The 24,369-nt window shown below is 44.8% G+C and overlaps 1 protein-coding gene across 2 annotated transcripts in view; it reads right to left on the bottom strand.

The window, feature by feature from the left end:
* Positions 1-237: 237 nt before the first annotated feature.
* Positions 238-24,369, bottom strand: part of SLC23A2 (solute carrier family 23 (ascorbic acid transporter), member 2) — an 86,346-nt gene continuing 62,214 nt past the window's right edge. The window contains exons 9-17 of one of the 2 annotated variants that reach the window (XM_008578951.1): positions 22,840-22,960; positions 22,179-22,335; positions 18,321-18,468; positions 16,647-16,752; positions 10,758-10,887; positions 9,732-9,869; positions 6,824-6,919; positions 1,995-5,069; positions 238-1,887 (exon numbers count right to left, since the gene is read on the bottom strand). In XM_008578951.1, coding sequence (XP_008577173.1) covers positions 4,837-5,069; positions 6,824-6,919; positions 9,732-9,869; positions 10,758-10,887; positions 16,647-16,752; positions 18,321-18,468; positions 22,179-22,335; positions 22,840-22,960 — 1,129 coding nt within the window. In that variant the 3' untranslated portion in view covers positions 238-1,887; positions 1,995-4,836. Of the gene's footprint in view, positions 1,930-1,994; positions 5,070-6,823; positions 6,920-9,731; positions 9,870-10,757; positions 10,888-16,646; positions 16,753-18,320; positions 18,469-22,178; positions 22,336-22,839; positions 22,961-24,369 lie in introns of both variants that reach the window. The other variant, XM_008578950.1, reaches the window with a different exon arrangement.

Below are 24,369 nucleotides of genomic sequence, written 5' to 3'. Positions count from 1 at the left end.
TTCCCCCCTCCCCATCCTGCCATGGACCCTGCCCACGTCACTGGTTCTCTGGAAGGAGGACTGACAGCACCTTCCCTCCAGTTTTCACTGTTCAGTCTTCCAGGTGTCTGACAATGATAATGCCTGTGAACTCGATGAACTGAATTTCTTATCAATTTCCCTCCCCCAGGAGATGACTTCCAATAAAAAAGTTTTCTTAGAAACCAGCCAAAGGAAGAAGTACGTGAACAGCAAAACTGCATCCAGGAGTTTTTATTTGTACGGAACAGTTTTAAAAATACAGAATAAAATAGCTTTATCTCTACTATTATTCACAACATCTGGTCCAAATATTACATATTTTTTAAAATACTTAAACGTTTAATGAAGCCATGTTAGAAAAACAATATGAAAATTCTTTTTAAAAACTCCATAAAAGAATTACACATCTCAAAAAACAACCCCACCCCAAATACCCTCAGTATGTAAAATAAAAATAAACAAACAAAATCCCAGAAGGGTATATAGCTAAAGTCAGTCACAAAAACTCAAGGAAAATATAGGCATCCCCACTGTTTTAAGAACAGTCAGAAATTTATTAATGTGTCAAATGAAGGTGATTACGAACAAACAGAGAAGGATGCTTAGAACTGTCAGTAAGATGGCAATGCTGGTAAGCGTGTCCTACGTGCCTGAAACACACACACACGGCAATTCTAAGGATGCTGGATGTTAGAGTGACGAGGAGGCAGGGTTTACAACAACCTAAAAGGACAGGAATGTTTGTGAGGCTGCTGAAGAGGGACCCCCAGTGCGAACGCGCTTTATGGGTCCAAGGGCGGAAGCTGAATGCTGGCAAAAATGGGCGGCCTTCTTACACTGCCTGGTGCCTGACTGCAGGAGGAGTGGAGGGTGGGAGATGTCCTATCCTCTATGTCCAAATCATAAGGGGACAGAGTACAACATGCAACAAGTGAAACCCCAACCTCTGCTCTAAAGCCAAGGGGAGGCTCCCTGGAGAAGCAACCTCTGTGGGTGCCCAGGCACGGGAGCCAGGCACTGACTGGGTGTGTACAGCTGGCGTCCAGCGACAGCTGGGTGGGCAGGCCCTCACCCCTAGTACAGCCACCTGCAGGACGCTGCCTCTCCTCTGGCCAGACGGCTCCTTATTCACCTTCTCTCTGGCCTAGCCACTTTTGTGGCATCGATATTACTGAAGATTAGATTTGCCAACTTTAAATCTAAATTGCTAGTACCAATATTTTAGCAAGAACATGAATGAAAGGAATAATGAGTTAGCTCATGGTCATAAAATATATGTATGGGTAAATAAAGTATACACACACACTAGAGATTCATCAATGGAGAAATTCTATCATCACATGACATTGTCATGAAAATTATATCATTCCCTCCCTGGAAAACTGACTATTATCCTGGGTAGAAATGTTATTTTACTATATGGAAATACTGCAATATTCATGCATAAAGCAAGTTGTCATCATGAGAGTCAGTATTCTACAGTATAAAGCAAATCCTGTGTGTGAATTTGTTGCCATGAAAACGGGAAACCACGAGGACGTATGACGCTCCGTTCTAGCTGGTGCAGTTGTGCCATTTCTCTTGCCTGGATCAATCCCAAGAAACTAATTAAAAGTGAACATTCGAAACACTCAAGAAGGATTTTGAAAGTAAATGTATTACTGAATCTAAGTTTAACTCCCTAATGAGAATGAAAATCATTTACGAAGACTGGAGCTTCATTTCCCATCGTTCTGTGATCCAGGGTTGTGGTCCCCCCGCCCCCACTGTGAATATGGCACCATCTCCTGTCCTTATGAATACTTTCTGCTTCCCACGTTGGGATCACTAACTCAAATGCTTCCTTTCACGGACCAGGCCGGTGACCTGTGAAGGTGGTGGGTAAGTGTAAACTGGAGACTGAACGGCCTGCAAAGACATTCACATTGGGATCACTAACTCAAATGCTTCCTTTCACGGACCAGGCCGTTGACCTGTGAAGGTGGTGGGTAAGTGTAAACTGGAGACTGAACGGCCTGCAAAGACATTCACATCGAAAATATCTTATAACTTTCTACTGGCAAAACAAAGCATGGCGGTATGCGGCTCAGTAACGGAGGCCAATAACGTGTCCCCCAAAACCTCCCCTCAGGTGTGTGCTTAAACTCAAGAAACAGATGAGGACATTCTTTTTCTTTCACTTACAGACTTTCATTCTACAGCACATCTGCTAGCAGAAGGAGCATTTCCTAAAATGGTCTGTGTATGTGATGCATGGGCAAGATTTATTAATTATTAGGAGACTCCAATCACTTAAGGCTGTGCAGAAAGTACGAGGCTCAATCAGGATGTCTAGTCAGACTCCCTCTTTTCTCCCCACCTCACGGGTCCTTCCCCCTGCTTGGGAAGAATATGAAAGTTGGCCTCAATAGAACAAGAAGGGCAGAAACCCTCTTTCCAATGGGAGGTATGGGTGCAGGGTTTCCCTCCCCATGTGAATGCTCGTAGAGACATCTGCCAGACTAGCAGGTTTGAAGCCTACAGATAAAACCCGGCCCCAGGAGGGGTTTCCGAAGGGAGTGGGTTTCTTGCCATCTGAAATACACAATCTGGGTGTTACTCACTGGGAGGCAAGATGCCCAGTTACACTGAAGAGAACTTCCTCTTGAATTCCCGATGGTATGGATGCTTTTATTGGGATGTTTGGTCCTTCTGCTCATCTACAGAGCTAGAATATTGCAAATCTATAGGATGTTTAGCAGTTGTCCCCATTTTTCAAAGCACAGAAATTGGAGCTGCTACGCAAGATACAAATAGAAGAAAATGAGAGCAACTTGGTGTAGGAGAGTTGTCAGTCTCGAGGCTTGTCAAATTAAGAGGACAAGACTGTTAACCAGTGTGCATCTAAAGTAACTATATATTGCATATGCATTTAAAAAACATACAAAACTAAACATAATTTAGGATCTAATTCTTTACTTAATCTGCAGTAAGATTTTGGCAAAACAAAGCAGTGGTGCTGAGATGTTCTGAACATAATAAACCTCGAAGCCCCAAACTCCCGGGAGTCAAGGGGCTGCAGTGACACACACAGACATCACAGCATGGGGAAGCCAAGCCGGCCTGAGCCAGGGAGGCAGGAGATGCAACTGTGTAGACACACGGCCCTGCTGTGGAGACAGGAACACCTGCTGCCCACCAAAGCTTGGTCAGGTCAATGACCACTTAAGAAGCACAACCTCATGAAGCAAGGTCACCACTTTATGTCTCAAACTTTTCCTTTGGCTGAAAAACTTCGAATTCAATAGAAGTCATTTTTTTCATAAAGAATTTGGTGTTATTAATCAGAACTCTCTTAACAGAGGGAGCCTGCCAGCTGCTTTTCTCACCACTTTCTGCAACAACTTAAGAGAAAAGCAGTATTTGGCTAAGGGATCTAAGCTTACCCTCTGCAAAATCAAGATCTAAAGGACATGCAATGTAACAAGCCACAGAAATGTAACAACCCACAGTCCTTAGCCACGACTGCCAGAAATGACTTGCAACAGGAGAACTGGATTGATGAACTGATTGGGATGATGGACCATTCACTATGGTGGCTCTGTCTGTCACCTACCCAGCCTCCCTTCACAAAACAAATTCACATAAAACTTGACCCATGGTTTCCGGGCTCTGGTCCAGTAGTCAGTTTTGATAAATAGATTAGGCATTACAGTATTTACACATTCATGGTATCAAGCAATACAAAACACAACCACAACAATGGTTACTGGCCTTCAAAAGCCATTAAAACAAGCTTTCCTGATGGTGTCCACAGCTTTACAAATGCTGGTTCTTTTCTTAATCGGTGGAAAGGGCAGGGGGAAGGGGATGAATAATAGGGATGCAAGGAAAGAGGGTCATGTGGAAAAACACTGATTTCAAAAATCTGCTATAGTCAATAACATTAAATAGGAATATAACCTTGTAATCATAGACGCACATAACAATAACATCCACATAACAGCAGAGCCAAGATTCCCATGAGCTTATCTGATCAGTGCCCTTGTGTGGCACGCCATACCCGTCACACCAGCCAGTAGTGATAAATGCCACAGAGTGTGTCTCAGCCACTAGAGAAAAGAGGTCAGTATGAAACATGCTGGCACAGGTGGGCCAGGGTGGCAGGGAAAAAGAGAAGTCAAGAATCAAATAACGACTTTAGGGTCCTTTCCATTCCCCTCCAATCCCTCACGTAGATTTCCATCCATCGCTAACTGTACAGACCTTAAACATGCCCAGACCCAGGCAGAGAGCAGCCATTCCCCTGCTCTTCTCCTCCTACAAGAGTGTCAGGGACAACAGAATCACACTTGACCAGTTAATGGCAACAATGAGAGGACACTGGTGTCCCTTGGTCAGAGGAGGTCTCTGCAGGCACAGGCCAAGATCAAATAAAAAGTAAGTAGGTCCGAGGCCTCCAAAACAGAAAGCCCCTGGACCCTGGAGGCAGCTTGTAGGAAAGCTAGCACTGGGTGGTAGAAAGGGACAGAAAAAGGAATCGCTGCAGATTTCAAACATCAGCCCCCATGGGAGGACTGGAACTTCAAGTTCAGTGACCACGGCCAGCAGTGGACACTTGTGAAGGGCAAGGGGTCAAGGGCTTAAATAAGGAGTTGGGCAAGACATCATGGACACAATCACCACTCACAACAGAAAAGCTACCTGCAATCTGTCTTAGCTCTGGGGTGCAGAATGTAAATGTAGATATACAAACATATATTTTACTTCTTGTTACCCAGCAAGGAACTACAGATACATGCTTCACTGTGGCCAGGCCACAGGACGCAGCTAAGGCTATACCGTGGCCTGCGAGTCTTCATCTGAACTCCGGCTGTTATCGCTCTTCCTGAGGCCTTTCCACGTGTAGCCCACAAACGTTGGGCTGATGGGTAAGTAGCTGAAGCATCTGTATTTTTTAATAATGTTCATGCCGAATGGCAAATTGTAGGACTCCATGCCATCGAGCGACTTGTTCCCCTTGCCCACGCCCTTCTTCCATTTCCTGATTCCTCTTTCTTCAGGAGTACCTGTCACACACACACCAAAACAAAACAAAGGAATGCTTAATTTAACAGTCTTACCAAGAACAAGACTCTCCAATATGCTGTCCTGAGGATCAATCCTGCCCAGGTGACAGCAAAGAACACCTGAGGAGTTATAGCTGCTCAGCTAAGAGTCACCAGCCCCTCCCTGTTCCACATTCAAGCAATCTCCTGATGACTTCACTTCCTCTCTGTCCCTTCACGTGACCCTGCTGTCAATGTTCACTGAGGAGGTCCAGCCCAAGCCATGGTATTGCTTTCCTGGTCACTGTACTGGTCTCCTAACTGGTCATCCAGTCTTCCATCTCACCACTTGCTCCCCTTAATCTGTTTTCAAATACTGTGCAAAGAATAACTCTCTAAAATGCAAATTGGAGCTTTGCAAAACGGCATGCAGTCTTCATTATGTCATACAATACCTTCATCGACTGGCCATTGCACACTCAGCCCCCTCCAGACATGCCTAAGTTCTACACTGCTTTGCTCCATTTGTGTGTGTGTGGTAGGTGGAGGTTGCATCTGTCATGTATTCCCCACTGGTTGTGCTCCTGTGAGGGTGAACTTCCACTGGAGCAACACTTCCTAGCTACTCTGTACCCTGACAGATGAGTCTGGGAGAAAGATCTAGGCAAACAGGGCTCAGCAACTCTTGGACTTCTTTTCCCAGATTTTCCCAGTGTAGGGAGGACCACTGGCATCTGCTGTTGGCTACGTGAGATACCTAACAATATGCTTCTCTGCCTGAACCTGGGAGATGAGTCTGATTCTATGGTGCAGTATTTAGGAAGCCTATAAATTTTTTGTACATCTAAGCTATGCCCTGCCATCAGCGTTTCAGTAATTAAGCTGAGTTTAATTTCCATCCGCCTGACTCCACCCCTTTCAATTAGTTCTGACTTAGGAGAGGAAGAGGGTGTTAGTTATTAACCCTCTTAAATCTAACACCTTCCACCTACTCAAGTGTGTGATTCCTTCCACCTGAAGTCTCCATCCCTGATGTCCCTAGCAACCTCTTGATTGAGGTTTTTTGAAGGAGGAATACTTTATGGGAAAAATATCAACAAATCTTTCAAGCCCAAGAATAAGCATCACCCTTCCATGAAGGCAGGTCAGTCTACCAGCGTGCCACAGCAGCTGCCTCTAGGAAACTAGGGAGGCTCCAAGACAGGGCCCACCTCACACTCTAGCCTGTCACCCAGTGCTCGGCACAGAACACACCAATGAACAGGGATCGTGGGTTCTGGAGAGACAGAGCCCTCTGCAGTCCCTCATCACTGATCTCAGCCTCTGTCCACTGTCCTCCACTGTCCTGTGGTCTTAGCTGGCCTTGGGAAGGACTCATTTAAAGGACAGGCTTCCCAAGCAGAAGTGGTGTAGGCTACCAGCTGGCTCAGAGGAGTGCGTGAAGGAACTGATGGAAGTCATGCCAGGGCACTGGGCTCAGCCTGTGAGGGGAGGTAGGAGCCCGGGGTGTGCTCAAGGCATCTCCCTGCCACCTCTCCCCACACGGGCAGTTCACCTGCTGTTTCTTAAATGCCATCCAGCAAAAGAACCAAAATTAATAAGTTTATTAGCAAAAAACTGATTCATATGTGAGGCTGGGAGTGTCATCTCAATCGTTTTAGGACACAGTTTTAATCAGTGATGGCTTTGAACTGATTTACTCCTCCCGCTTCCCATTTTATTTAGCAAAAAATAACTCACATATGTAATAAGCATGTTTGATATATACCACATACCTGGGATAGTGTTATCCAAAATAAAAGCCACGCAGCCTCCTACAAACATAGCAGTCGTGAGAAGAACATTCAACACCTGATCGATTCCTGTTATACCTAGAAACAGAACATGGCCAAAAGGGTCATCGCTGCAGACAGGGTGGGCCTGCCCTTGACTCAGAAAGAAATATACTTTTCCAACAGTCAATGCAGTGTATGAAAGTATAAATTTCTCAACTGTACATGTGTAGATAAATTTTTGCCAATAATATTTTAAACTACCATGAATACTTTCAACAATAATCCAAAGGTATCTCCGTAAGAAAAATTCCTAACAGAAGTCCATAGAAAATGAATCTAATAGAAAGATGTTCACCCTATAATGAACTAGGGTATTATCTGCAGACTTTAAAAAATGGCTGCTGTAAGGCTGAAAAAAATTACAAAGTGAATAATAAGACAACAAAAATATTTGTAATATTTGCAATCAAGCAAGGGTTTTCAAAACCCTTGCTTGATTGCAAATATTACAAATATGTTACTAATTAGTGCTTAGCTACTTTTAATCAGGAACAAATAGATTTATAAAGATGTCCTTCCATGAACTTGGTATACTAAAATGTAAAAAGCAGCAAGAAACTCTTTATAATTAGGAAGTTCACACACTTTCTATACTTAAAATATAATGATCCTCAACAGAAAATAACAACTGTTAGCGAGGATGTGGAGAAATAAGGACCCTCGTGCAGCTGGGGGATTATGAGACAGTACAGCCATCGTGGAAAAGTTTGGCAGCTCCGCAAAAAGTTAAACATAGAATCACCATATAACCCCCTTGTAACACCAAGGTCAAGGGTTCGGATCCCCACACCAGCCAACTACCAAAAATAAAAAGAATTACCATATGACCCAGCAATTCCACTCCTGGGTATATGCACAGAAGAACTGAAAACAGGTACTCAAAACCATACAATCTGTGCTCATTATTCTAGGATTCCATATTTATGAATTTGCCTATGTGCTAAAATTTATTTGTAATCCCCAAATGGATACTCTAGGCACTTTCACAGACATTCACGGGCACACACAGAGCTGGGAAGAATTTGAGTCGCCTGACACACATATTCCCAGCTGAGGTCAAACAAAGCGACGTTCTGCCTTCTAGTTTCACTCTTATACTGTAAACAAGCGCCCTTTTTGCAGTCTCTTTAGAACACATTTCTCACACTTAGTGCTTTTTGTTGGCAATTTCAGTGTTTAAAATGGCCACCAAAAAAAATAATAATAGGGCCGGCCCGGTGGCGCACTGCTACAGTGCGCCGTTGAGAGCGCAGCGGCGCTCCCGCCGAGGGTTCGGATCCCACATACAGACCGGCCGCTCACTGGCTGAGCGAGGTGCGGGAGCAACACCGAGGGTTGCGATCCCGTTGCCGGTCCCGGTCCGGTATGGGCGCGACACTGAGGGTTGCGATCCGTTGCCAGTCACGAAAAAAGACAAGAAGGAAAAAAAAAAAATAATAATAATAATAATAATAATAAATAAATAAAGGGCTGGCTGGTGGCTCATTTGATTGGTAATAATAATAATAATAATAATAATAATAATAAATAAATAAAGGGCTGGCTGGTGGCTCATTTGATTGGAGCATGGTGTTATAACACTAAGGTCAAGGGTTTGGATCCCAGTAGGCCAGCTGCCAAAGATAAACCAAGGGTTGTGCTGACATGCTCTCTAGTGTTCCTAAACACAAGAAGGCTGTGATGTGTCTTACAGAGAAAAGATAAGATGTGTTAGATAAGATTCACTCAGGCATGAGTTATAGTGCCGTTGGCCGTACTTCCCCTAGGGGCAATGGTTCAATATTTGCTAATTCGGTGTCTGTGGCAACTTTATAGAACGTAACTATCATGAATAATGAGAATTGATTGTACTTGTACAAAAATGCTCCTAACAGCACTATCTATTCACAATAGCCAAAAGGTGGAAACAACCAAAATTGTCCATCAGTGGATAGATGCATAAACAAATTATGGTATATACATACCATGGAATATTCAGCCATAAAAAGGAATGAAGTATTTATACATGCTACAACATGTATACATTGAAAACATTATGCTAAGTGAGAAAAGCCAGAAACAAAAGGTCACCTATTGTATGATCCTAGTTATATGAAATATCTAGGACGGTTAAACCCATAGAAACAGAAAGCAGATTGGTGGTTGCCAGGGGCTGAGGGAAAGGGAGACGATGGGAGTTTTACAGTTTACTGAATATCCAGTTTTATTTTGGGGTGATGAAAATGTTTTGAAAACTAAATGGAGGTGGTGGTTGTACAATATTGTGAATGTAAAAATGCCACTGAACTATTCACTTTATTAAAATGATTAATACTGTTACATGAATTTCACCTAGAAAAAAAATATATTAAAAAAATGGTCCCCAATTCTGCACTTGCTAAAACAAAATTATAGGTAGCAATAGCTGTTTCTTAAGATAGTTCCCCTTTTGTTCATTCTTCATTACATAAGGGTATGCAAATAAAAAGTAGGAATTAAAACAGTTAATCTTGAAATATGTATTTCAAAGTCTATGTTAAGATCTTAACATAGTATTAGTCTGAGAAATCAAAAGGTTTTACAGAGATGCATTCTCCCACAAGAAGGATCCCAGTAATAAAAAAAAAAAAAAAAAGAGAGAGAGACCTTAAGATCCACATCAGTTATATGTACCTGCCAGCTTATGTGGGAAGCCCAGAGGGCTTTTGGATAAACTGCTACAAAGAAAGATTCAAAAGAGATGCATAGACAAGTGTTCACCACAACAATTCCTGAAGTTCCAAAGTCCTCCCCCACTGGTGAAGAGCTGTTTGTAAATCGGCAGCTGTGGTTTCAATTCCTCCCAAGATTCAAGGTCTATTTCCCTCACCTGTGACGAGAGGGTTCTGTCTGAGGTAACTTGGAAGGACGAGACCAAAGAAGATTGAAAATCCAAGCACAAAGAGATTCCGGGAAGAATTCAAGTCAATGAACTGCAGGTTAGAGAGGCCAACAGCCGTGATCATTCCTGGAGAGAAAACACCAGAGCACAAGTTCCATTACGTTTGCCTCCAGCGAGAGTGACAGATTACTTACTCACGGCAATCCAAGGCTGCCTAGTGTCTTTTCTCTGTCCATCAGAAAGAAACCAGGAGACCAGTGCAAGTGACAGGAAGCAGGAGAACTGTGGGGCTAGAACGTGAGCATCCCAGTCTCTGATCCAAATGACCCTTGGCCTGAGCACAATTTGGCCTTGAACACGGGCATAAACATCACATTACTTTTCTTAAGATCAAGTAGAAAACTAAGGATATAGGTTTTCCCTCTAAGCAAACGTTTCAATTAAACTGGGAAACCCACCCAAATATCTGGGATGTGTCTGATTCCTACAAGTAATTGCACAGAGATCAAATCCAGTCCTATTGTAAAAATGGCCAGATTTGGGGCCGGCCCGTGGCTCACTCGGGAGAGTGCGGTGCTGATAACACCAAGGCCCCAGGTTCGGATCCCATATAGGATTGGCTGGTTCGCTCACTGGCTGAGCGTGGTGCTGACAACACCAAGTCAAGGGTTAAGATCCCCTTACTGGTCATCTTTAAAAAAAAAAAAAAATGGCCAGTTTTAAATGGCTCATTCACAGGGAAAGATATTTGAGTTAAAGCAATTAGAACACTAAAGACACTAAATTTAATCTTAATTTTTGTCACATAACTGTTCTTACTGTTGGTTCTACCTTTAACAAATTCAACTCGGAGAGTGATGTAGGTTTTCATTTTTTGAAGGCATATCCTTTTGCATTTTAAAATGAAAATTTACTGTTACCTTCAATCTTACTGAAGGGAGTCTAAAAACACCATGATCCACTCAAAGAAAGGAGCCTGAGAGGGAAGCCCCTACCCAGGCAGAGAGATTTTACCGAAGAGGGTGCAGAAGAGGGCTCCGAGCACAGGATCCGGGAGAGACGCGAAGAGGGCACTGAACTTCCCGATCATGCCCAAGGCAAGCATGAGGGCTGCGCCATACTGAATCACCCTGCGGCTGCCGACCTGTGGACACAGCAGAGGGTGGACATGGCCTCACCCTGCCGTCCTCTGGCAGCCTCCCAGGACCCAGGGCACATGTGACACGATCCTCAGGCAAAACCTAGACGCTCTTTAAACTTTCAGTTAACAGGGACTGATCTCAATACACAATTTCTATAAATTACTATAAACAAACCCCGAGTAGAGATTCCTGCCGCCTTTCCCTGTCCCCCCTGCTGGCTGACTCCTCTCTTGCCTGGTGCCTTGACTGTGGGTAGCCCTGGAATTGGCCTCTGCTTCTCCACACCCAGGTGACTTCACCCCATGCTCAAGCCCTGGGTCTCCAATGTCTTCACTTGGTCATCGGGCCAGGATGGCCCTCTGGAGTCTCAAATACAAAATTTACACTTCGCCTTGCTTCTCTCCTGGGTTCCTGACACCAACCTTCACCACGTCAACCCACCCCAAAGCACTATAGCATCAACTCCATCTTTCCCACATCCCAAGCCAGAGAAAATCCCCCAACACGCCGGAACCTCCTCTCCTCACAGTGTCTTGCTCACAAGAGGTGGCATCGTGTAGGGGCCAAAGAACGTAGAGCTCTGGGCTCATGTCCCTGCTCCGCCCCTGACTGTGTGTCCATCAAGTGACTTAGCCTCTCTGGGAGTCTTTCAACAGGTAAACTGTGTGGTTTTGCTTTGAAGATTAAATGAGAGATGCATAATGTGGCCTGAGTGGTGCCTGGCAAGCACTGACCTACGTGACAGCCTCCCACCTGGACTTGCTGCTTCTGGCCTTTCCTCCACCCATTTGTCCCCTACACTGCCATGGAGAGACCTTTTCAACACATTGATTTGGGGTGTCAGTCCCCTGATTAAACCCTCTGGTTCTCATGAAATCAGACTCCTCCCAACAAAGCCACACCTGCCAGCCCTCACCCCAGTGTCCCATCCAGGTATGTCCAGGCATGTCCACCTGGAAACCCATACCCACATCCCCCTCCCCCCAACCCTTTCCTGGCTAGTTCCCAGACACAGCCTTTAATATACAACCCAAATGCTGCTTGTCTGAAAAGCTTTCCTCGATTCAAGGACTTGGCTTCCTCTACTCTGGGCTTCCACAGCTCCATGTATATAGCATTTCCTACGTGGTCTGATCCTTATCTGTTAAACCTGATCTCTGTCTTCTAGAAGTTTCTGTCTAGCCTGTAACCCAAATAACTGGGGGTGGAGTTGGCATCTGGCTCAAGAATCCTGCACTGTTGGCACCTATTCTGTACAGCCACTTCCAAGAAAACACACTGACAATGTACACTGGGTAAAGGAGGTTCCAGAAACATTTGGGGGAGCGTCAGAGCATTCTATACAACTTAGGGTGAGGAAAAGATTGCTACTTAAATTTTTATTAAAATAAAATGAAAATTTAAATTTAGCTCCTCATTTGCACTGGTCATGCTTCAAGTGCTCACAAGGTGCATGTGGCTGGTAGCGAGCACATGGGATAGTGCAGGTATGGAACACTTCAACGCTGCACAAAGTTCTCAAGGGACCCCTGGGTCAGCCGGTGAGGCACCAGAGCCTAGTCTTTTACTGTGCATATGGAGATGGCCATCCAACTGGACTCAGTCACCGCTGACACTGTCAGCCTCTACTGTCCCAACCCAGCCCCTCCCCACACCACGAAAGGTAGAAAAGCAGTGGAAAAGATCACACAAACTGAAAAGTCAACAAAAACTGGTTCATGCTTGGCTGCTATGACAACATAAGGAAGCCTTTTGTTTACGAATGGCTCACTTTACAGCCAACATTCTTGAGGACCAGTGACCAGCACTTGTGAGACTGCGGGATGGGAGGATGCACATATGAGTAAGTCACAAGTCTGTGATGAAACCCCTGCACTGCCACACTGTTCTGTTGTGTGGGAGCCCAGCAGCAAGGAGGAGAAACCCTGGAGTTGTCGAAGGTTGCTGGAGATGGTTTTGAGGGCTGAGTAAATGTCCACTGAAGAAGAGCATCCAGGCAGAAGGGACAGCCTACCCAAAGACTCCCAGCAGGCTCAGGCAGCCCCGTTGGCTAATGGGGTATGGGCCAGGCTGGCCCTAGGGACACCTGAAATAATAATGCTTGTGTGGAAACCATGCAAGGAAGCTTGATCTGCCTTTGACACTGTCAAAAAAAACAAACAGCAACCAAGCCATTCTTATGTTAGATGACTATGAACTGAGTGTGTATCGTATGCTTTTGTTCTGAACACCAGAGATACAGCCCTGAAAGCCCTGCCCTCCTGCTGCCTGCACAGGGCCTTTGCATCTCCTCACACTCTACCCATTCCCTGCAACCTCCTCCGCACCTCCCTTCTGATCTCCTTCCTGAACTGCAGCTCTGTCTCTAGGACCATCGGAAAATTGACCCTGCGTTTCTGACTTTCTAAAGTCTTCAACAGTATAGAATGCCTCAAAGAGAAAAGACCTTCCCCCTGGACACCACTAAAGAGATACCACAGCCAGGGAGACGGTATTTATTCTGTTCCTAGAAGAGAAGGAAGAGCTAAATAGCTACAATGATGATACCTATAGCTTACTGTGTACCTTCTCCATCCAGGACTCTGCTAAGTACTTTTACATCAAGTTATTAATTCTAACACCATGCAAGCTATCTTTACACACATGGGCACAGAGACCCAAAGAGGTGACGTAACTTGCCCATGGTCATGGTGCAAAAAGTGCCAGTGCTGGAATCCAAAGCAGTCACCCTCCCTAAGACATCATGCTGCCCTTCTCTGTAGGACATTGGAACACACTCAGCAGAGAAGTCCTGCACATGGAATCCAACTCCTCAGAACTTCAGAACACACTATGGGGTAGGAAACCACAACTCTTCAGCAAACAGGTTAGAAATTCCATGTACAAGGGCCGGCCTGTGGCTCACTTGGGAGAGTGTGGTGTTGATAAAACCAAGGCCATGGGTTTGGATCTGTATATAGGGATGGCCGCTTGGCTCACTTGAGAGGGTGTGGCGCTGACAACACCAAGTCAAGGGTTAAGATCCCCTTACCGGTCATCTTTTAAAAAAAAAAAAATAAGAAATTCCATGTACAGAGAATGCAATTACTGCATAAAAGATGGCAAATATTAGGGTTGCCAGGAAATGGAGGCAGATTCTTTGGAAGAGACACAGATCATCCCCTTTTTATATGCCCTGATAATTTGGTACAGTGGTCCAGACTAGTGCTATCCATTAGAACTTTTTAGAATAATGGAAATGATCTTTATTGTGCTATCTACTAAGAGCCATCAAGCCACATATAACTACTGTGCCCTTGAAATAATGCTAGTGCCACTGGGGAACTGAATTTTTAATTTTAAAGAATTTAAACTTAAACAGCCACATGTGGCTACCAATTACTATACTGGACAGCACAGATCTAGATCTAGAATTGTAGGACTTCAGGGCTGAGTTCTACTTGGAAGAGTGACTTGTCACAAGTCCTCTGGCTGCATGAGGGACAAAATACGGCATAGAACTTGAGCCTCCTTTCTCCTGGCCAGGGGTCTTCCCATCAGCTGCAGGGCTCAGGCCACAGAGAAATTTCTGCTCAAGCCCCACTTCCCCGTTCCAAGGTGGCTATGTAGGTGACCTCGATTATACCCCTCTTCTTGTGGAATCAAGTCTTGTGATTCAGGGTGATGCAGAACAGATTCCAGGGCTGACACTCTGCCCAGGACTAGATGCCGCCTTGGCCTCAAGGAAGTGGCTCCAGTGGCTGGGCCCAAAGGAATTTAGAGGGAAAATCAGTAAGCTCATTAAAAAGTGCTGGCAGGGTGCCTTTTCCAAATAAGCTGGCACCACTCAAATTTTAATAAATTTAATAAAGATAATTAATCCCCAAACCAGAAGGGAACTTTAAAGCGCTAACTCCCTTCAGGGATCTTGGAGTGACCTTGGCTATGTTCCGTGATGATGTATTTTAAAAGGGTGCAGAAAGAGGTGGCTTGTTAACTGTCTTGCAAACCTAAGCGTGCCTCCATCTACAACAGTTTTATGACTGTCTTATTCAGGATTAGTTATATGTCTACAGGATCCTGGCAGCAAACTGGCTGAGAAGTGGCTGGTTTATGCCCCATTCTGTGCCCATCAGACCTTTCCCTGAGCTCTCTGTGCTCAGCACTTGCTGCTCACCGTGGGCAGTGGTAGGGCCCCAGCAATGGTGCTGGAGGAAGTGCCCATCAGGCAGCCCTCTCTCACCCGCCCTGCACCAGGAGCAACAGGCAGCAGAAAGGGCCATCAGCACACCTGAAGCTGAGCTCTGGCACGGCCCTGCCGACATAGGGATAACGAACAAACAGCCACGCGTGCATGTGCATGCACGCAGCTCCCTCTCACCTGGACTTGTAATCAAAAGTAATCAAGCTTAGTATGTGGTTTGCTTTCATCTGGTTATAGAATCTTGCATGGAACTGGGGGTAAGATTTCTTTGGAAATTTTACAATTTTTCAGAGGTCAAACAGTTCTAGAAGGTTTCCGGGCTCACCCCAAAGTCCTCAGGTGAGGAGACTGGTGAGTCATACGGGCCATCAAGGATGGAGAACCAGTTACAACAGTGTCTAGTTGCACAACATACAATGCCCTGTGGGTCGAGCTGCATTTCTTAACACCCTGGCAAACTGCACTCCTTGGCCTAAGGCAATAGGATATAAAGTTTATTTGCTAGTAATAAAGTTGAAAGGCCTGGGAGCAGGCTCCTTTTTATGGAAACCGGACTTTGGGGTGGGGCAGCCCCAGGTTTAAGTGTTTGGGGGTGGGGTGGGGAGGAGAGGCAAGTGGGTAGGACTGCAGACCCAGGCCCTGCTACACTGAGTGATTCATTGTGACTTATCTGCTAGACTCCACATCACATTTTATTTAAAAGAGAAGGATTCTGCTGCTAAGGTTTGAAAAATACTTTAATTCTTCAACATAGAATGGATTTTCTCTAGTGAGTGGTATCATCTCTCATCTAGAACCAGTGACACCTCCCAAATTAGTCTCCTGTTTCTACCTCCCCCCTTCCCCATGGTCTGCTCTCATCGTAGGAAACTGCTCCCTGCAGCACCCCCTTCCACTCAGTGTCTGTGACTGCCTACAGGCCTGTGCTACCTGGCAGACTTCACCTGCCCTTACTGCTCCCCATACCTACTTTGCTCTGCTCCTGCCCACTGGCCTCCTTGCTGACCTTCCACTCCCAGGATGGGGCTCTGTACTGGCCATATCCCTGTCTGGAACCCTCTTCCCCAGGCTCCTTCCTCTAGCCTTCAGGTCCTCGTCAAGGTCACTTTCTCAATGAGGCCTGGCCCCTATGTAACACTTAACTGCCCTCTCCCAATCCCCCCACCCTGTCCATGTTTTCTCCCCAATACTTATTACTGGCCGACATACTGTATCATCCACTGACTCATTGTGCTTATTGCTGATCGTCCTCCCTTGCTGGAATGTAAAACCCACCTTTTATTCACTGATACATCCCAAGTGCCTAGAACAGAAGCCTGGTAAAGAGTCGGTGCTTAATCAATATTTGCAAACCGCACGAAGGAATGATAGCACCTGAGTGCCTCCCCACCCAGGCCAGCCAAGGGAGGAGAGACCTCCAAGTAGGCCATTCCAAAGACCTACCAAAGAACAAAAAGTAGATGGGGGAGAAGTTGACCTCGGAAATCAGAGACCCTTCTTTTTAGAACTCACAGTGGTCAGACCGATCAGTAAAATGGATGAATGCTTAGAGGCCCAACCATTAGAAAACGTTTGTACCTTTGTAATTCCCAAAACTCCAATGTTGGGGCTGGATGAAGTAGAGCCATTCCCAGTACCAAATATGCCATCGAGAACACAGGAGAGACCCTCCACGAAAATCCCCCTAAAATGTAAAGGGATGGGGGAAAGAGAAACATTCATTCAATGGGGGAAGCACTCAAATACGCTCTAAACGTTTGCAACCCAAAAAAGTGTGGTCCACAGACCTGCAGCTTCCGCATCCCCTGGGAAATGCGGTTAGAAATGCAGACTCTCAGGCCCCAGTACAGACCTGCTGAAGCAGAATCTACATTTTAACAGGATCCCCCATGCTTCTTCAATTTTAAGAAGCACCTAAATCACACATTATAGATAGATTTTCTTACTCATTACTTTTAGCCAGAAAATAAAGCCATCTGTTGGAGTCTAAGACAAATAAAACATATTGATTTAATCCTTTACTTTAAAATCCAGTTTCATTAGAAAGGAAATGTTTTGCAATTTTGTAAACATTGAAACTTTTAAAAGAATCGATAAATAAGAAAGTTAATCATATATAGCAGCTCCACTAGAGAAAGATGTAAAAACTAGGACTGGAAAACCCCAACAGAACCAATGCAAGACATGCTAAGAACCAGCCCCTTGATCTCAACACACAGAATTTGGAGAGGCAGAAGCCAGTTGGGGAACTGTGGGTGATCTGAGCTATTTTCTTTTCTCTGTAGCCCCCTTAGGGTCAATTCCCTATCAGCTTCCAGAAGCTAAAGACCAAGTATTTGGGAGCATAAACCCACAGCTCATAAACCTCTAGATCCTGCAGTTTTCATTTATTCCTGATCTTCCTATCCCTATTCATAGGAATTGTAATTGTGAATAGATTACACAGCACCTACCCTTAAGAACAACTGGAATGCATCAATTTGACAGAACTGGAGCAGCCACTGTCTGGTGCTAAGGTGTCCACTACACATGCAAGAAAAAAGTGCCCTTGTGCTTTCTGTCTGATTACAGCAGCTAAGATTGAACAGGGGAATACAGGGAAAAAACAAAAGTTTTGCAACTCAGAAATAACCCTGTAGAGCCTATTTTACTCCAAAGAATCTAAAAGTTGAGTTTATATTTAAAAAAAAAAAAAAAAAAAAAACTTGGGCAAAACTACACATGCAAGAAAAAAGTGCCCTTGTGCTTTCTGTCTGATTACAGCAGCTAAGATTGAACAGGGGAATACAGGGAAAAAACAAAAGTTTTGCAACTCAGAAATAACCCTGTAGAGCCTATTTTACTCCAAAGAATCTAAAAGTTGAGTTTATATTTAAAAAAAAAAAAAAAAAAAAGACTTGGGCAAAAAAGACAACAGAAAATTGAAATAGACACATATATCAAAATGCCACAAAACCATGCAGACAACAAGGACAATGCCTGGCATTTGTTTTAAGGTTTGAAGTGGTCGCACAGAGAGGATCACGTTTGATTGTCACTGTGAGCAAGGAAGGGCAGTAATTCTGCTCTCTGTCGCAGATGAGGAAAAGGGCAGCAGATGAGGGCAGTGACTTGTCCAAGGATAAACAGCCAATAACTAGTCCTCCTGCTGGCCGCTGAGACTCTAAGTTTCCTCTCCAAGCTTACCTAAACCAAAGACCAAAGTAAGCAGGCTCCAGACCCCATGGGGAACTTGTCCTCTTGGGAACATACCTGTTTATTGCATGGATGGGAGGCGGTGGGGCACAGGACAGCCGGGCACAGGCGTAGTAGTCACCGATAGACTCAATAATGCTGGCGACGACCGCACTGAGCATGCCGATGACGCCAGCTGCAGAGACGGTGGGCAGGCCCCACTGAACTGAGGGAGGAAAACCACCATGAGAGCCTCATTCCCTTTGCTAGAGGGGCAGGCAAAAGATACCAGGACGTCGGGCCACTCAGAACCTCAGGACTCTACAAGATCCACTTGGATTTTGAAGCTTATGAAAACTGTTTATTTTTAAATCTTAATCATCAATACACCAGATGCCTGGGAAGAGATACTGAGTCTGATGAAGATGGCCATAACGAGGATTGATCTGCTCTGCATCTTTATTTATTTATTTTATTTTATTTTATTTTTGTCTTTTTCGTGACCGGTAAGGGGATCGCAACCCTTGGTGTGGCGTCGCCCACACCGCGCTCAGCCAGTGGGCCACTCCTATATGGGATCCGAACCCGTGGCGGGAGCATCGCTATGCTCCCAGGGCTGCTATGCTCCCAGGGCCGCAACGCTCCCAGCGCCACACTCTCCCGAGTGTGCCATGGGGCCGGCCCTTGCATCTTTATTTAAAAGAAGAAATTGCTTGGCTGGGAGATACAGTTGCTTCTCTCCCTGCTTCAAAGTCATGCTTAGTATCTGTTAACAATTTCACATGGCCTGCTGTGTTGGGATAGAAATTCATATGAAAGGGATTTAAGCAGAGCATGGTACAAAAAAGCAGTTATCTTGCCCAGAGGGTAGCATCGAATGAAAAAGCAGTAAAAATCACCAGGTAGATTTAAATCCTAACAGTTAACCCTTCTCTACTATGTAAGTATTACAGGTACTTCTTTTTTAAGTAAATCATAAACCATGTTATAAAAAAATTAGTTTCATGGGCCGGCCCAGTGGCGCACTGGAGAAGTGCCCCGCTTGGGAGCGTGGTGGCGCTCCCGCCGAGGGTTCGGATCCCATGTGGAGACGGGTTCCTGCTCACTGGCTGAGCGCGGTGTGGGTGCAACACCGAGGGTTGCGATCCTGTTGCCGGTCCCTGGTACGGGCTGGTACGGGCGCGACACCGAGGGTTGTGATCCCGTTACCGGTCAGTAAAAAAGACAAAAAAGGAAGAAAAAAAAAATTAGTTTCATTTAAGAAAGCAAAGAGAAGTCCCATTGTAGTTTCATTTTAAGTATGTGGACTTACTTAATCCTTCACTGGATTTTTTTTTCTTTAAAAGTATATCTATTTGAGGGCTGGCCCATGGCTCACTTGGGAGAGCGCGGTGCTAATAACACCAAGGCCACGGGTTCGGATCCTATATAGGGATGACCGGTTGGCTCACTGGCTGAGTGTGGTGCTGACAACTCCAAGTCAAAGGTTAAGATCTCCTTACCGGTCATCTTTAAAAAAAAAAAGTATATCTATTTGCATATTGAAAGCCACAGACCTTATTTAATAAAGAATCGCATGAGTCTTTTCCACTGTTAGGATGAACAGACTCCTTTTATAAAGTGGCTAGTCCTTCCTCCCGTGAACTGTTAGCTATAATACAACCACCCAGCATAAACCACAATGGGAAATGAATGATGGATAAAACATGGTCTCCCATGCCGGAGCCTACAATGTAGCTTGAGGAACAACAGGACACTCCGAAAGATCCAGAACAGTGTAATGGTTCAAACTCAAAGGGAAGCAAGCTGAGCGCAGGTCACAAAAGTATAAGTGAGGAAGCCAGGAAAAGGCAAAGTCAGTCCCTGTCCAGGGAAGGATTGGAGGAGGAGGAGGTGGAAACGGAGGTGCCCCCCGAAGGATGTGGAGGGTCTGGAGAGGGAGACAGCGAGTGGAAAGGGCATTCTGGTGGAAGCAGAGGGCTCATGAACAGCAGTGGGTGAGAGGGGAACGACTCTATAAGCCATCTAGAGGGGCCTGGGCGATGGGTCATAGGTAATGGGGAGCAACCACACATTTGGGAAAAGAAGAATGACACATAAGGTAAGATGTGCAGGATGTGCCTGGAGTGTGTCTGGGGGTAGAAGTGCTCCTGCCTGGGGCTGTTCTACCCTGAGGGAGCAGTGAGGAAATGCAGAGGCAGCCCTTGATCAGAGGTGCAAGGTATACAGGTCCACAGATGGGATGTGGCACGTTCTCTGTCCATCAATACCATGCTGGGTCAACATCTCATCTCCGGGTTGTCTTGGAATGAATGTTTCTCACTCTGAGGCCTTCTTAACCAACCAACATTTTGCTTTTTCTAAATAAGCTTTTATGCTGCTACCATGTTACTGTTACAGAACTATGGTTTCATTTTAGTGTCTTAATTTGGTGGGGGGGAGTGGGTTGTTATTTTGATCCTTTCCTTTAGATATAAATAAAACCTTGTTGGCTACCAGTCTTCCTTCTTAAATCTGTTATTTCATCTTTCTTTTTAAGTAGAACCTTTTATTTTGTTATTTTACAGCAGGGAGATTTCCTGCAGGGTCTTCAGGGGCTATGCACGAGCAGGTGTGACTTAGTGAACAGAGCACTGGGTGTTGTTGATGGCAGTAAGAGAACGTGTAGGGCACCTCTGAACGACAACTTCTGACTGCCAGGAGCTGGTGAACTGCCCTGTCCTTTAAGTCCTGCCTCCTCATGCATGGCTCGAGGTCCCTGCAGGAAATCTCTCTGGTTTCAGCACATGAGCAGCTGCTTCTCCTGGATGACCCATACCATGTCCTGCTGGTGCTCACACAAGGAGCCACCTGTGCCTCTCCTTGACTGCCTCACCATGTGATTTTTAATCTCATTCCATCTCAGATTATAGGTATGTTCGTGAACCATGCACATTCTTTTTAGGGAAAAGAAGAGGTGTATATAAATATACAATCAGACCACATGATCTGATGACAATGTTATTTTGGAAAGACTAAACTTTACGAAGCTTTCATAAAACATATCAAGAACAACAGGAACAACTGCCAATATCATCATCATGCAACATGCTTAGAGGAGTCATCTCTGACCCAACCTTAATATTCTTGGCTTTTTTTGCTTTTTCTTCTTGTCTTTATAAAATATGAAAATAAGACAGCTAAACGGGGGAATAAATTAGCTCAACCTGACAAAGCTCAGGCTTCAATTCTAATAAAAACCTCAAATGCTGGGAATAGAGTCTTCACAATAGAACAATGAGGCATATAACAACCACCACTGGGTTCATACAAGTCACTTTTGGAGTCAGGAGGTAGAAATGTTACATGTGAATCCAGGTGATACCTCAGCTGTGGATCATATTATCTTCCCCTGAGAGTTACCCAACACACAAATTATAGCCAAAGATCCATTCTCCGGCCATTTGTGATTTTCAGTTTACCTCTACAGCTGTGACCAAATTTAAAAGATTATGGCTACTCATTAAAAGATTATATAAATCCCGCCATGCTCGAGCAGTTTGCTTTCTAATTTCCAAACCTTTCTCAATTTGGCAGATCTGGTACCAAGCAGCCCTGTATTTGCCTTTCTAAGCAGATGCCCTCAAATCCTGGCCACCAGAGCTCAAAGCAGCAAAGAGACCCCTCATTTGGGATTTCATCCTAGCAGAGCCAAAAAAGCCAATCAGTTAATTGGAGAAGGGAGCTGATTAGTCTGTGTGTGTTAATCATTGCCTTCTGGGGAAAATGCTGTCTAATCCTCTAATAACCAGAATGGCGAGACCTTCAGGAGACATTCTGGGACAAAGAAGGCTTTTCGTGCTGCTAACTAAGCTTTATGCCAACTCTGCCAACTTCCAACCCCTAAAAATTGGGCCTTTCTGGGCTCCTAACCCCTCTAGACACGAGAATACTTACATGGGTATGGAACCTTAAACCACGGGGCTACCAGTAGCACGCCCTGCCTGGCATCTGTGCGAGCGTAGAAGCCGTACTTTGTGCTGTCAGGAGGGAAGACATCTGTCACCGTGAAGATGAAGCAGAGCAGCCAGGACACAAGGATGGCCAGGATTATCTGAAGTGGTTGAGGGGAAAAGCTGTCAGCCCAACAAAGCTAGTGGTTGTTAGCAAATCACACACCTTTCTACAGTCTGAACACCACACCCCAGGACCCACGGTGGTCAGTACTTTGCAGATCTACTCCTTGAATGAAATTGGAGGGCAAGAGAGCAGTTTTACACAGGTAAATTTACTTTAACCCTTCCAAAGTCTGGTAGTAAAATAAGAATGGACATCATGCCTGCAGAGGCCACATGGAGTCAGATCTCACTTAGTCCCAAGGACAATCTCCTCCTTCTCCAGCACTGCTAAAAGGATGTGCTCCAATTTCAGAACTGGAACCTTCTACTGCTTCTAAACTTTAAGTCCATGATGATTTGGGTGGTCATTAGTACCCTGATATCACCGCACAGACAGGGTCCTGCCCCAGGAGGGCTTGCTGAAAACCCTCCCTTCACATAAACATTTTATGTATGAACCAAAGGCAATATTGTCAGGGGGAAAAAAGTCCATTACTCACAGGGAACATTTTGAAAAGCTGCAACTTGTATGCGGTCCACCCTTTCTTGGATTTGTAAATAGGAAGAGGAAATTTAACATTTCTGGCATATTGAGAAAACAGTAATACTAGGAAAATTGTCCTGAGAAGGGAAAAAAAATAAATAAATTAGGTTAAAGGCTGTTATGTCTGTGTTTTAAAATAATACTCAAAGCTTCAGTGGCAAAATTGACTACATGTGTTGAATTCATTTACCTAGAAAGAGGCTAGTTCTCTTAAGTACTATTTAGGAAATCATTATCTTTTGGAAATACCATTTTGGAGATGTTACAACCCATTTACCTAGCATTTCTTGATAACAGAATGAAATTGCAGTGTAAATGTTCTGGATAAATTTTCCTAAGTAGAATAAGAGAACAGAGAGAATGTACACATTGACAGGAGGAGCTCACATTATGTGAGGGAGAAAGATGCCAGATAGAAGATATAGCACAGAATAATTACAACTACGAATTACCTATAAAGCAAACCAAGAAACTACTGCACACACATGCACAAACATGTGAGAAGGACATGATCCAAAATGCTCACAGGGACTGACTTTGGGTGGTGATATGATTTGTTTTTGCTACTTTTCTATATTTTCTGATTTACTTACAATGAGCATGAATTACTTTTAAAAAGCAAGAAGTAAAACACCAATGTTTAAGAAAACTGTATGGGTAGAATTCAGTATTAGTAATATTCCTGAAAGGTCTGTGTGCACAAGACATCATGCTGAGGTCTTCCCGTGAGTTGCCTCAGCCTCATGGGTGGTATTCAGGATCAGCCCCTTTTACAGAGACAAAACCGGAGATGCAAGATCACACTGCGAGGGTGATGTGATGGGGCTGGGCGTCTAGCTCTACAAGCTGAGCTCTAAACTACCAACACGCCGGTCATAAGACAGAGATGCCTGGGCTGGCTGCACAGGTCCCTCTCCCTTGAGCCTCAAGTTCCTAAGTGACACGCACCAAGCACTACAGGAGTAGTGACAGGCGGTGGTCTCCCTGCAGCAGGATCATACGTCTGGTGATCCTCATGGTTGGTAGGTGTGGGACCACTTCCCATCCTCCTGGGTGGAATTACTCAACCCCGAAACAATAAAGGCACACCATGATGTATCTAATAGCCCAATGATGTGTCTAATCCTCCACGTGGACTCATTCACTCTTTCACTTACAACCTGAGGTAGAGTTGGCAGTCAAAGCTAAACTTAATTATTCCTGGGCACAGTTCCAACTGCTGAGAAGGATTTATTAGCTCCATCGACAGTGGTCAAGTGCAGCTTCATTGTCACATTCCTAAAGAGGTACGGACTGCAGCCCAGCTGGAGAGCAGGCCTGTGCTGCTCCACAGGTCTCCCTGGCTACTCAGCACTTCGGTGAACTGGTGTTCCAGTGGGGGTCTCTGCCAGTACCAGTTCAAGGTTGAGAATACACATGGTGCCCAAGTTATTTCAATTCCTCTGAGATAGTGAAGTTTAACAAATATGGCAATGAGGAGTACTAA

The sequence above is a fragment of the Galeopterus variegatus genome, unplaced genomic scaffold (genome assembly GCF_000696425.1).
Source record: "Galeopterus variegatus unplaced genomic scaffold, G_variegatus-3.0.2 Scaffold1789, whole genome shotgun sequence".
Taxonomy (NCBI): domain Eukaryota; kingdom Metazoa; phylum Chordata; class Mammalia; order Dermoptera; family Cynocephalidae; genus Galeopterus; species Galeopterus variegatus.
The sequence above is the reverse complement of the archived record's forward strand: the minus strand, read 5'-3'. Positions and strand labels throughout refer to the sequence as shown.